The sequence below is a fragment of the Aotus nancymaae genome, unplaced genomic scaffold (genome assembly GCF_030222135.1).
Source record: "Aotus nancymaae isolate 86718 unplaced genomic scaffold, 86718_ANA_hifiasm-v0.15.2.pri h1tg000025l, whole genome shotgun sequence".
In the NCBI taxonomy this organism is placed as follows: Eukaryota; Metazoa; Chordata; class Mammalia; order Primates; family Aotidae; genus Aotus; species Aotus nancymaae.
In genome coordinates this window covers 12,250,094-12,263,621 of record NW_026988438.1, presented here as the reverse complement: position 1 = coordinate 12,263,621, position 13,528 = coordinate 12,250,094, and the positions used below count along the sequence as shown (strand labels likewise).

Here is a 13,528-nt window from a genome sequence, read left to right as displayed (position 1 = left end):
TACGTGCCAAAAGGGACTCTATAGATGTAACTAAACTTAAGGACTTTGAGGTGGCAGGATTATTCTGGATTATTCAGGTGGGCCCAATCTAATCACATGAGTCCTTAAAAGCAGAACATCTTGCCCAGCTTTACTCAGAAAACCAGAAGGATGGCAGAAGGTGAAGGACCCAACCTGCTGTTGCTGGCTTTAAAAATAGAGGAACTATGAGCCAAGGAATGTGGGTGGCCTTTAGTTGTTGGAAAAGACAAGGAAATGAATTCTCCCTCAGATCTTCCAGAAGAAACACAGCCCTATGGACACCTTGATTTTAGCCCAGTGAGACCTGCATCACACTTTTGACCTACAGAATTACAACATAACACATTGTTGTTGTTTAAGCCACCAAATCTGTAGTAATTTGTTATAGCAGCAAAAAGAAATTAATGCAGATGTGCCTCAACTAAGAGCAAAGTAGCTCAGCCTGACATCAGTGTGCAGAATGGAGGCATAAGCCAAGTGCTTTGGGTCCTCAGTGGTGGGAGTGAGTGGACCATGAAAGGGAAAGGAAAAAAATGTCAGGACCTCCCCAAAATCTTATGCAAAAGGAAAGGTTAAGCCTGGGGGCTGGGTCATTGCACTACTCTCTTCCAAATGAATAGCTGTTACTAACATTGTGCATCAGCCAGATCCCTATGGAAAGGTAAAAGGCATTAGGCATCTGGAAGGGACTGCCCCCGATAGATCAGTCATAGGTAAATTCTTTCCTGGCCTCCCACAAACAAGGACATGCCAATCATAACTATAGGTCTACAATCCAAGTTTAGCTCCTAAAACTAAAGTCTGTTCAATTCCACACTGATCATGTGGATTACAAGTTTATCTTCCCAGGTGCAGAACGAAGACAGCTCAGTCTTTCCTCCACGTGCCCAGAGACATCTACATGATTGGCTCTTGCTTTACTCCCTTTTTCTCTTTAGACCTTCACCTTGTCTTGTGTAAAATGTAGATTTACTAGGCACTAATGAAAGACACACGGGAATATAACTATTTGCCTTACTGCCTGCCCCTCTTCCTACGTGCCTTTCCCACTTTACAGATACGTATAAATACTAAACCTTCTGAAAGCCTCTTTGTTGGGTGATTTTCCTGGATTTGCTCTAAAGCTGGCTTAAGAAACCTCGATCACTGAGACCTGTGTCTCAGCTACTTATATTGGTTGCTACTCAGTTGATAGAGATGAGAAGGTACTGCAGAGGAAGAGGCCTTCAGGTTGTCCCTGCAGTATTGATGTGGTCAGTCAGGGAAGGAGGAGAAGGACATTGCAGACAAAGGGACAAACACCAAAGTCAACATTACAACATGTTTGCATATCAGTTTTCTATGTGAGCAAAGTTGTGAAAAGCTTGAACAAAAAATGTAAGTACTTTTGCTGCTGTCAAAATAGCAGCCTAGATATTCTAAAGGGTCCTTCTACTTTCCAACAACAATATGGTGACTGATATCTACTTTCTAATGCAATGTGGGCTTCCAGAAAATACCCATAGCTCTCCATCCCACAACAAAAAATACTGTTATAGTGAACCCGAGGTTTCTCTTCAAAGAATCAATATGTCAGTATGTTCAGCTCTCTTATTCTGTAATTCTCTATTTCAAAGTTTAATACCTTGTAATTCTAGTAAACAACCTTCTCCTCTGGTTCTAATCAGTACTTCACATCTACCCCCCAACCCCCAGCACCATCCCATCCTGACTCATCCCCCTGGCTACCTGATCTACCTGCTCTGACACACCCATCACCGTCCATCCCACCAAAACACCCACCCTGCCACTCCAGCCCAGACCCCTACTCTTTTTTTTAAGAAATAGCGAATCAGAATTAGTCTAGCTCGTGTGGTCTAACCCTAGCTAATAGGGGATGACACAGCAATAGGGACGACCTCCGTCAGGCATAAGTGCCCCTTCCCATCTTGTCCAAGCTGTGGTGACCGTCATTGCTCTGTCCTTGCACCCTGCACCCTTCTATAGAAGTAAACTGCCTTGCTGAGAGGACATATCTTAGAGTGCTATTTCTTTTGTAGCATCAAAATTTTACTTATAACAATATAGGAAAGTCTATTTCTATATCTCATACCCATTTTCATGCTAAGGACAACTAAAGAAGATAAAGCAAAACTTTTTATTTTTCAGAGATGGGCCCTTGGTCTCACTCTGACTGCAGCCTTGACATCCTAGACTCAAGGGATCTTCCCACCTCAGCCTCCCAAGTATATGGGACTACACGCACCCACCATGATGCCTGGCTAATTTTTAAAATTTTGTGTAGAGATACAGTTTTGCCATGTTCCCAGGCTGGTCTGAAACCTCTGGCCTCAAGTGATCCGCCTGCCTCGGCCTCCCAAAGTGCTGGGATTACAGGTGTGAGCCACCGCGCCTGGCCCAAAAAAAATTTTTTAAGCATCTAGAAATTACCGATGTTACTAGAAAAGGGGTCTCGACCCAGATCCCTAAGAGCAGGTTCACAGATGGCATGCCATAAAGAATTCAGGGCAAGTATCAAAGCATAGTGAAATTAAGATAGTTTATTGGGCACTACTTTTATTACAGAGTAGGGTGTCCTCAAAAAGCAAGAGGAGGAACGCCCCTACCTAAAACATAATAGTTGCTTATATAGGGTGTTAGAGCTAAAAATAATGTGCTTTATTATAAAAGCTCGTGATCAGCTTGTAACAGGCTATTAGCATTGTTATTCTCTTCTGCAACTATTGATTTCAGCAAGAATCTGTGAGTATATTATTATTTTTAAAGTGAAACTCTTAAACTAAGGATGCTTTTTCTTTTTTTTTTTTTTGAGACGGAGTCTCGCTCTTGTTACCCAGGCTGGAGTGCAATGGCGCGATCTCAGCTCACCGCAACCTCCGCCTCCTGGGTTCAGGCAATTCTCCTGCCTCAGCCTCCTGAGTAGCTGGGATTACAGGCACGCGCCACCGTGCCCAGCTAATTTTTTTGTATCAGTAGAGACGGGGTTTCACAATGTTGACCAGGATGGTCTCGATATCTCGACCTCGTGATCCACCCGCCTCGGCCTCCCAAAGTGCTGGGATTACAGGCTTGAGCCACCGCGCCCGGCCGGATGCTTTTTCTTTATTGGGACACTTCCATAAGTTCTGAGTCTTACTTAATTAGTTAGCACCATTAACTTGTTTCCTTAACCACAAACATCTTGTGACCAAGAGTACCTAACTTCCTGGGAATGTAACCGAGCAGGCTTGGCTTTATGCAGTCTTTATTCAAGGTGGAGTTACTCTGGTTTGGATGACTCTGACACCAAAGAGCTTAAGGGCTCCTAACAAGTTATCTGGCACAAAGATGATTATCTAGTGAGGTGGAGCCAGCACTCAGAGTCATTTTTTTTCCTAGGGAAGTTTCTCACCTGAGAAAGATGGCTGAGAGGCTGAGTGGCATAAAGAAGGAACAAAAGTTCCAGCCACAAAAGGGAATACGGGTAAATTGGACTGCATTAAAATTGAGTTTGTTAAAACAAAAATAAACAAGTAAAAAGACAAGCTATGAAGATATTAGCAACACAAATAATTAGCAAAGAATTAGATTTCAGATATACAGGAATTTCAAAAATTCAATAAGGAAAAGACAAAAAATCTAATAAAGAAAATCTTTCCTAATTATAAGCAGGTAATTCACAGAAGCAGCAGCACAGAGGGTAAGTAAACATGATAAGGTGTCACCAGAGAAAGGTAAATAAGAACAATATACTGGCCAGATGCAACGGCTCGCACCTATAATCCTAATTCTCTGGGAGGCTGTCATGGATCACTGGAGGCCAGGAGTTTGAGACCAGCCTGAACAACATGGCAAAACTCCATCTCAGGCGGTTGTAGTCCAAGCTACTCAGGAGGCTGAGGTGAGAGGATCACTTGAGCCTGGGAGGTGGAGGTTGCAGTGAGCTGAGATAGCACTACTGCACCCTAGCCTGGGCAACAGAGCAAGACTCCACCTCAAAAATAAATATAAAATAAAATAAAACAAGATACCATTTTACACCTTTACTAGCAAAATAAAGAAATCTGATAACCCTAAGTGTTAATGAGAATATCAAGCAATGGGAATTTTATATGCAACTGATGAAATTTATAATAAATTGGTTCCGACACGTCAGGAATAAAATGGATATGATATACTGGTTTTGAATGTTTACATACTCTGCAACCCAGCAATCCTACTTTTGGGGACTATACCCCCGAAAAACACTGGTGTATGTGTGCCCAGAGACATGAATAAGAGCATTCCCAGCAACAGTGTTGGAATACTGATGCAAATAAAATAGAAGAACTTAACTGATCATGGATGAGGCAACGATTATATATATATAGTGGTATATTCACACAAATATACAACTGTGGAAGTAAATGAAAATGTGTGAATTATAATGTAATAATCTAGTGAGTTGCTGGTGCTGCTTGTGTGCTCGTTCGGTGCAGACCTTTACCTCTTTTGTGAAGCGGCAGCTGAGGAGACTCCGGCGCTCGCCATGGCCGACGAAAAGCCCAAGGAAGGAGTCAAGACTGAGAACAACGATCACGTTCATTTGAAAGTGGTGGTGGGGCAGGATGGTTTAGTGGTCCAGTTTAAGCTTAAGAGGCATACACCACTTAGTAAACTAATGAAAGCCTAATAAACTAATGAACGACAGGGATTGTCAATGAGGCAGATCAGATCCCGATTTGACGGGCAACCAATCAGTGAAACAGACACACCTGCACAGTTGGAACTAGAGGCTGAAGATACAATTGATGTGTTCCAACAGCAGACGGGAGGTGTCTACTGAAAAGAGAACCTGCTTCTTTACTTCAGAACTCTGTTCTTTAAAGACCAAGATTACATTCTCAATTAGAAAACTGCAATTTGGTTCCACCACATCCTGACTACTACAGAATAGTTTTCTCTATTCTTTCATTTTCCCCTTCCCCATTCCTTTATTGTACATAAAGTAACTGGTATATGTGCACAAGCATATTGCTTTTTTTTTTTTAACAGCCAATGGTATGTTTTGATTGACATCAAGTGGAGATGGGATGGGGAAAAATACTGATTCTGTGAAAATACCCCCTTTCTCCATTAGTGGCATGCTCATTCAGCTCTTATCTTTATATTCCAGTAAGTTATTTTGCACTCACTGTTTTAACAAAAAAAAAAAAAAAAAAATCCTTGCATACCTTGTTTGATTGGAGACTTTTAATGTTTTTCATTTATCATTGTAAAACCAAGGACAATTTTATAACTTTTTTGTACATAGCTGTTACATGTAGGGCAATCTGTCTTTAAGTAGGGATAAATTACTCTAAAACAAAAAAAAAAAGAATCCTAGTTTTCGCTTCAAGTCAAGCGTCTCATTGTTTAAATAAACTTCTTGTTTAAAATGAAAAAAAAAATCTAGTGAGTTGTAGAAAATTACATATTATGATGCATATTTTCTGAAGCTCAAAAAACTAAATAAATTATTTAGAAATATATTTATATATCATAAAATATATGAATTAGTTATAACATTGAATGAAAATTGTAAGTTGCAGAAGACTACTGTATGACACCATATTTGTAAAACTCTAAAATAAGCAAGGTTAAACATTTATTGTTTAGAGATACATAGAGATATGTGGAGTTTTACATGTAAAATTACCTATAAAAGTCAACAGCACATTGACATGGTAAACAAAAAGTTCAAAATGGGATATTTCTAGCATGGAACAGGGGGCTGGGATGGTGGAGGGCCACGCAGGAAGCTTCAATGGAATTTGTGATGTTTGTTTCATTCTCTAGGTGATGTGTTCACTGGTGTTCAACTTATTGTGTTTTTAAATTGATGAGTATATTGCATATCTTCTTTTGTAGTATCAAACATTACATAATACAATTTTAATTAACTAAAAAAAATTATATTATTTCTGCCAAGATGGCTATTCTTCCATCTCCTTCTTCCTTGAGTGCATTTTTTTACACTGTTGAATTGAATGAGGGTAGACCCGATAGAAGGAGAAAGTGTTTTGTAAGATGAAATATGCAAGTGCTGTCTGAGCTCAGCTCAGAACTAATGGTCTTCCCAGACGGGATGTTGCAAAAGTATTATATAAAACGACAGAGCCAATTCTTCGTTACTCTCCATTACTCGTGTTTCAATTTGGTGGCTCACCTTTCAGTGTGAGTCCTGTCTTTAATACACCCTGCTCCAGAGTGGATGTCAACTTCAAGTGGTTTTTGATTGTCCGACGGGCCTTCCCATTCCATTCCCATAAAATGGAAGGGAAACCCCAGATTTACTGTATTTTAATGGAAGAGTGTAAAAAGCTTCTTTGTTTAAACATATATTAAACACTTTGTTACCAAACACGTTGGAAGAATACAAAGTGACAGTTTGTGAAACATTTAAGTTATTTAATTTTAATTCAGATTGATTTTTCCCTATTACCGCTTTCAGGGCAAATGAGGCAAAAATGTAACTACCCTCACCATCCCCACTCCTATCCCAGCACTCCTTCATAAACATTCCCATCATTTCTAATTTCCACACCAAAGTCCTCCTATCACCTACCTCTTGCTGCTGGGGTAGGTGGGACATAAGGAGGTTGGGGAGGTGAGTGGGTGGGGGTATGGGCAGGGGGCAGCGGTAGGGGTTTGAGCTGACATAGTACATACAGCAGGAATGAAAGGAATCAGAATCACGTTGCAGGCTGTGAAGTAGATAGAGCCTGTGTATTGCAGTTACACAGCTCTAAGTCTAAATCCTCAGCTCTGACACTTTTTAGGTGGGTGACAGTTGACAAGTTACTAAACTTCTCAGAGCCTCAGCTTCCTTATCTACGTAAGTGGTTAATAATACCTACATCCTAGGGCTGTAGTGAGAATTCAATTACATTGGTAAGTTGAAATACTCAGTATACACTCAACTACAGTGCTGTATTTGTACTGGGTGAATATGCAGAAATTAGGGAGTTCTAGGCTTTTGATAGAGACAGGCCAGTTTACTTGCTCATCCTTGAATGCAGGTTTCCTGACATTCCTTTTCACTGTTGAATCTGTTTCCTGAGCCATCACAGCCACTGAACCAAAATCGGGCACAAGAGTTGACCTGTTTGTCATAATACCATCGAACCACATATTCACCACAGTTTCCAGGCTTCAAGGCTTCCAAACATCTAGGATCTAGAGTGAGAAAAGGATAATGTATTACAGATTTTTCTTATATTGAAGACATAAAAAATAAAAATCTTATAAAGATTTTTATCTGTAATTCAGACCAACCAAGAAAATACGGTTCTAAGTAAGTGAAAGAAGGATTTCCTAAAACCCAAAATATTTCCCTCACCACCTGAAACTCTACCACTAGATATTAATTCTTTTGAAAACATGAAAGTTTTTGGTCTTCATGAAATCGTATTAAAAATGCTTATTTTCCTGAAAGCCTAAGTGAGACTTCACTGGCTAATACTTTTGCGGGGATTAGTTAACAGGAGAAAGACAGGACTTCTTTCATTTACATTAGATTTGATTTACAATCAAATTAATATTTGGAATAAAAATTATTTCCATTTTCCGTTCACATTTCCTCCCAGTCTGTTCACAGAAAGAACCACCAAGATCACATGCAATTGCCCACTATGAAAGAAAAACTCCTTAAGTTACCAAAAAAAAAACCCAAAAAGTAAAATGAGTGGCTCTCTTTGTATTACAATTATCTTTTTAAAGGAGCAGCTCTAAGGCCAGGTGCGGTGGCTCACGCCTGTAATCCCAGCACTTTGGGAGGCTGAGGTGGGCAGATCATGAGGTCAAGAGATTGAGACCATCCGGGCCAACATAATGAAACTCTGTCTCTAATAAAAATACAAAAATTAGCTGGGTGTGGTGGCTCATGCCTGTAGTCTCAGCTACTTGGGAGACTGAGGCAGAAGAATCTCTTGAACCTGGGAGGCGGAGGCTGCAGTGAGCTGAGATTGCACCACTGCACTCCAGCCTGGTGACAGAGTGAAACTCCATCTCAAAAAAAAAAAGAAAAGAAAAGAAAACAACAGCTCTTGCAGGACACTGAAAACATGGTATGATTTTCTAATATCATATAGTTATCATACAGTCTTATCGTAGAAATATATCTACTATAAAAAAGCATAGGAGAGCTATAACAACAAAGACACATTGTCCTAATAAGGTTCCTTTAATTATGGAGCTCCTCATTTGCTAAATTCCTTTTTATTGTGTGGTACTCCGGAGTGCCTTGATTAGTATTTCCTACTTGAAGAAGTGATTCCAAGGTGGGAGAAGCCAAAAAACAAACAAACAAACAAAAAACCAAATAGATAATTGCTGTCTGGGACTTATATGTAAGCTTTATTTGGCAATACCTAAACCAGCCCTCTCTCTATCTTCCTTAAACATTTCCCCAGATTTGGAGCATGCCTTGGTTCATTTATTTTCTAAAACTTAATCTAATCTACCTCTATTATGAAGACTCCCTAGACCTAATGGAAATGAGCCATAGATTTCTACTACCTCTGCCCTTAAAAACAAAACCAAATAATGTATATTGTGTAATTCATTTTCAAGCTAATCTAAACTTCCTTTGAGCACAAAAAAGTCTCTCATGTTCTACAGAAAATATGTATATAATAATATATTTTTAATAGATATTAACTTCATAGAAAATATGTTAATGAATCAGAATCTAGATTTTAGCTTGTTTCTCATTCCTGTGCAATAAAAGCTTCAAAAATTCAAATGCCTACATGTGTGAAGGGCACATGTAAGACAGCAGGAAGCAGTAGGGACTATGGCAAACAGGAGAACATGATCCCCTCTAAAGGCATTCAAATTAAAATAAAAAATACTATAAGAGCGTTGAAATTCTTTATAGACCAAATTTACTCCACTGCCAGCCAGATTTCAAATTCTACATATAGTCCAATGAAAACTATATTTTGTCCAGCTTTAGAATCATAACATTTTCTCTCTGGGTAACCCTGTGCCTTCCTCACATTGTAGATACAGTGGCAGATTGGCAGATCTCTCTTACCTTTGTGCACCAAATTTTCTGGCTGTAGAATCAAAATGGCACTTGGAGTTCTGGTTTACCTACCCTCTGCCCCAACCACAGGGGAGCTGCGCAGTGGCCTGGGGGCAGTGGTGGCCTCAGATGAGGAAGTGGCAGGCACAGCATCAGCCCAGGTTGGCTCTGGAGCCTTATTCTCTTCATCCTGGTCTCTGGTGACACTCAACTACACAAAAAAATTCACACTTTGTGTTTCTGATAATATCAAGTAAAAAAAATACTAGTTTGCTTTTGGGAACATTTAAGGAAAAGTTCAGCCATGTTGTGTTTCTTCAGCTGTCTGATATTAACTATTTCAAATAAAACTCAGAAAATAATGCCCCTCCTCTGTGTCATGCATCCCTGAATACCCAAGTTGTACACACACACACACACACACACACACACACACACACACAGCCCATCTCCAGGCACAGATGCTTTAGTGCTGGGACATCCAAAGCACGTGTGAAAGATGTGAGGTTGGGAGGAGTTTATTTTCATTCTTTTCTTAGCCACTGATATAAGAAAATAACCACTCATTTCTTTAACATTTTTAGGCCTTTCTCCATTTCCTAACACTAGACATCTTAACAATATAGTCCAAAATATTTACCATGAACTCAGTCAATTTGGAAATTAGGGTAGCAGACGACAATAATACAGCTGAAATAAAAACAACACCAATCACTTTTTGATCGCTTACCCAAATTTCAGCTGCAGACACCTTTGCCTGCTCTTCCTATTATCAGACCCCAGCTAATGCCAAATGTTATAGGATGGGGATTCTTCTAAAATGCTCTAAGAAATGTTTCATATCTAAAGAACAAAGGATTTTCATTTCAAAAGCAAATTTTCTGGACTAACACTTCCAAGTTTCCTCCAAATTTATGATATCTAACAAAACAAGGAAGAAAGGTATTTTACTTTAAAAAAAATCATGTCTTTATAGTAGAATGATGTATAATCCTTTGGGTTTATACCCAGTAATGGGATTGCTGGGTCAAATGGAATTTCTAGTTCCAGATCCTTGAGGAATTGCCACACTGTCTTCCACAATGGTTGAACTAATTTACATTCTCACCAACAGTGTAAAAGTGTTCCTATTTCTCCACATCCTCTCCAGCATCTGTTGTCTCCTGACTTTTTAATGATCACCATTCTAACTGGCGTGACATGGTATCTCATTGTGGTTTTGATTTGCATTTCTCTAATGACCAGTGATGATGAGCATTTTTTCATGTTTTTTGGCTGCACAAATGTCTTCTTTTGAGAAGCATCTGTTCATATCCTTTACCCATTTTTTGATGGGGTTGTTTTTTTCTTGTAAATTTGTTTAAGTTCTACTATAAAGATACATGCACATGTATGTTTATTGCAGCACTATTCATAATAACAAAGACTTGGAACCAACCCAAATGCCCATCAGTGATAGACTGGATAAAGAAAATGTGGCACATATACACTATCTAATACTATGTATCCATAAAAAAGGATGAGTTCATGTTTTTTGCAGGGACATGGATGAAGCTGGAAACCATCACTCTCAGCAAACTAACACAGGAACAGAAAACCAGACACCACATGTTCTCACTCATAAGTGGGAGTTAAACAACGAGAACACATGGACACAGGGAAGGGAACATCACACACTGGGGCCTGTTGTGGGGATAGGGGGCTAGGGAAGGGATAGCATTAGGAGAAATACCTAATGTAGATGACAGGTTGATGGGTGCAGCAAACCACCATGGCACATGTATATCTATGTAACAAACCTGCATGTTCTTCACATGTATCCCAGGACTTAAAGTATGATTTAAAAAAAAAAAAATCTTGTCAGTTATTCTTGACAACTGCCAGGAGCTAGACAAATCTTTTATGGGAATAATTGTATTCTTTATTCTTTTTCAAATTCTTCCTTGGACTCCAGCTGTACGCAGTTGAATCAGTCATTCACCTGAATCCTGGCACTTGGTTATTTATCCTTGCCAAGGTTTCTCTTGTTTGTTTGTTGTTTGCTTTTTTGTTTATTTATTTAAATAGTCAAATCTGTGACTGAGGTAGCTTTTTATGCCTTTTTACCCAGGTATCCTGGTGTGCTGTGTCCTCTGCCACCTAAGCTGTTCTATTGCTTTTGATTTTGTGTGTGTGCACAGACACACAAGGAAAAAACTTATTAGTACCATTACTCACATATGTGTATTTTTCACAGTGATTAAATTACTATCAGATGACTCAGAGCAAAGATTTCCATTAGGATTGGTCATTAGCCCTATATAAAGGGCACACAATTTAAATACAAGAGGAACTTTTCACTGCCCCCTAAACACAACTTTTGGTACAAGTGGGGAAAAAAAATTATGGATTACTTGAGGTTCATCTTTCTTTCAGAATAATCCTGTATGCACATACAGCAATTTAAATGTGAACTTTTAAAAATAATCATTATACTAGAGAATTTAAGGCTAGAGGAAAAGTTTCTTGGTCCCTTCTTTTCTTTTTTCTTTTTTATAGAGATGGGGTCTTGGTATGTTGCCCAGCCTGGTCTCAAACTCCTGGCTTCAAATGATCCTCCCACCTTGGCCTCCTGAGCCCAGCACTGGGTCTCTTATTTTCCACTGGGTAGTGGGATACAAAGCTACAAACAATTACGAAACTTCCCAAAAATTATTGGTAAGCTAGTATCAAACCTTCAGGAAGAAAAGTAGTGTTGTTTTTTGCCTGCATGTATTTAATTTCAAGCAAGAAATAAAAACATAAAAGTCAACTGACATTAGTCTACACTTAATAAAAGCCAACTGACATTAGTCTACACGTCAGATATATGGTCTAGAAGGTGAGAATGTTCCATTGAAGAGATGGGCTAAGCAGTATGGTTTTCTTCAAGGAATTAACTCAGCCTTCAAGTCTTTACCTTGTTCAAGTCCTGAGTCCTCAGAAGTTATTTTTTACCTCTTCTAAGTTTAGGAATGTGTGTTTTCTTTCTCAATCACATAACCATTTGGAAATTTTGACATTACACCACAGATTCCAAGACAAGCAAAATTAACTTTAATAAATGAAAATAATTTCATTAATTTTCTGGCTCAGTGAGATGTCAGATTATTTCAACAAATGCATAATTATGGCTTGCAATTTTTATAATTTCCTTACTACAAAAGCAAGCATGTTAATTGAAGGGAATTTTAGAAAATGTGGATATTAAAAAGAGAAAATAGAAATCAGAAGTAATTCTACTTTCTAAAGATAATCCTTGTTGGTATTCAGGTGTATTTTTCCCCAGTCTTTTTTTCTATGTGCATATACATTTTTTTGTTTTTACAAAAAAATACTGTATGTTTGGTTTTCTATGCTATATGCTATTGTAAAATATACTATATTATGATCATTCTGTATATTTCACTGTGACTCTATAACTTGTATTGTATTGTATTGTATTGTATTGTATTGTATTGTATTGTATTGTATTGTATTTTTGAGACAGTGCCTTGCTCTGTTGCCCAGGCTGGATCATGCAGTGGCATAATCTTGGCTCACTACAAGCTCCACCTCCCAGCTTTATGCAATTCTCATGACTCAGCTTCCCAAGTAGCTGGTATTACAGGTGTGAGCCACCATGCCCAGCCTCCTGCATAGTTTTCTAACCTTGCTTTCCACTATTCCCTTTCATTCGCTCTTCCTCTTTATTCTGCCTCAGGCTGTCAATATCAACCTTTCCACCACAGCCTAGGAAAAATTGGTCTCCATCTGCAAAACCTTCTCCAATAACCCAGTCAGTACTGATTCTCCTCTTCTAGATGATGCACAGTGCCTTCTGACTCTTCTATACTTAGCATGGATTGTGTAGAATTTAGCCTTTAGTTCTATCCTATTGAAGAATAACAGAATATGCCTCCCAAAATACACCACTTTGGCACATTGATTATTTTGAACTAAAGGCAATTGAGAAGTAGATACAAGCTCATTTGTCTAAATGCAGGATATACATTCATAAAGATGTCCCTCCTCTCTATCAGGAAAATCAGAGTAAATAACTCAAGAGGACTCTAGACCCTTACTTAGCCCAGAGACACACCGCAGGACTGTACATAACAAACGATTCACTAATCCTTATCTTCCATTAGCTCACATGTAGATTTACCTTCCCACCATCTGCTGCTCTAGAAAGTCCTTTTCCATTGTCTTGTCACTCCTCTAAGCTCTATTGTTCTTTCATTAAGATGCTATGTAGGGCCGAGTGTGGTGGCTTACCCCTGTAATCCCAGCACTTTGGGAGGCTGAGGTGGGAGGATCATGAGGTCAGGAGTTCGAGACCAGCCTGGCCAACATAGTGAAACCCTGTCTCTACTAAAAATACAAAGATTAGCCAGGTGTGATGGCAAGCACCTGTAGTCCCAGCTACTTGGGAGGTTGAAGCAGGAGAATCACTTGAACCCAGGAAACAGAGGTTGCAGT

General features: G+C 39.0%; 2 protein-coding genes across 7 annotated transcripts in view; one reads left to right on the top strand and one right to left on the bottom strand.

Moving 5' to 3' along the window:
- The first annotated feature begins 4,528 nt into the window (after positions 1-4,528).
- On the top strand, positions 4,529-5,161 carry LOC105716183 (small ubiquitin-related modifier 2-like). The gene is given in 1 exon segment (XM_064380295.1): positions 4,529-5,161. A coding segment is annotated over 1 exon segment (297 nt). The 3' UTR covers positions 4,826-5,161.
- A 55-nt stretch (positions 5,162-5,216) lies between these two features.
- The window catches only part of COL28A1 (collagen type XXVIII alpha 1 chain), a 201,272-nt gene continuing 192,960 nt past the window's right edge, over positions 5,217-13,528 (bottom strand). For all 6 annotated transcript variants that reach the window (XM_064380376.1, XM_021674199.2, XM_021674202.2 and 3 more), the window contains 2 exons: positions 9,122-9,260; positions 5,217-7,197 (listed from right to left, as the gene is read on the bottom strand). In XM_064380376.1, the coding sequence (XP_064236446.1) occupies positions 7,025-7,197; positions 9,122-9,260 (312 nt within the window). In that variant the 3' untranslated portion in view covers positions 5,217-7,024. The remainder of the gene's footprint in view (positions 7,198-9,121; positions 9,261-13,528) is intronic.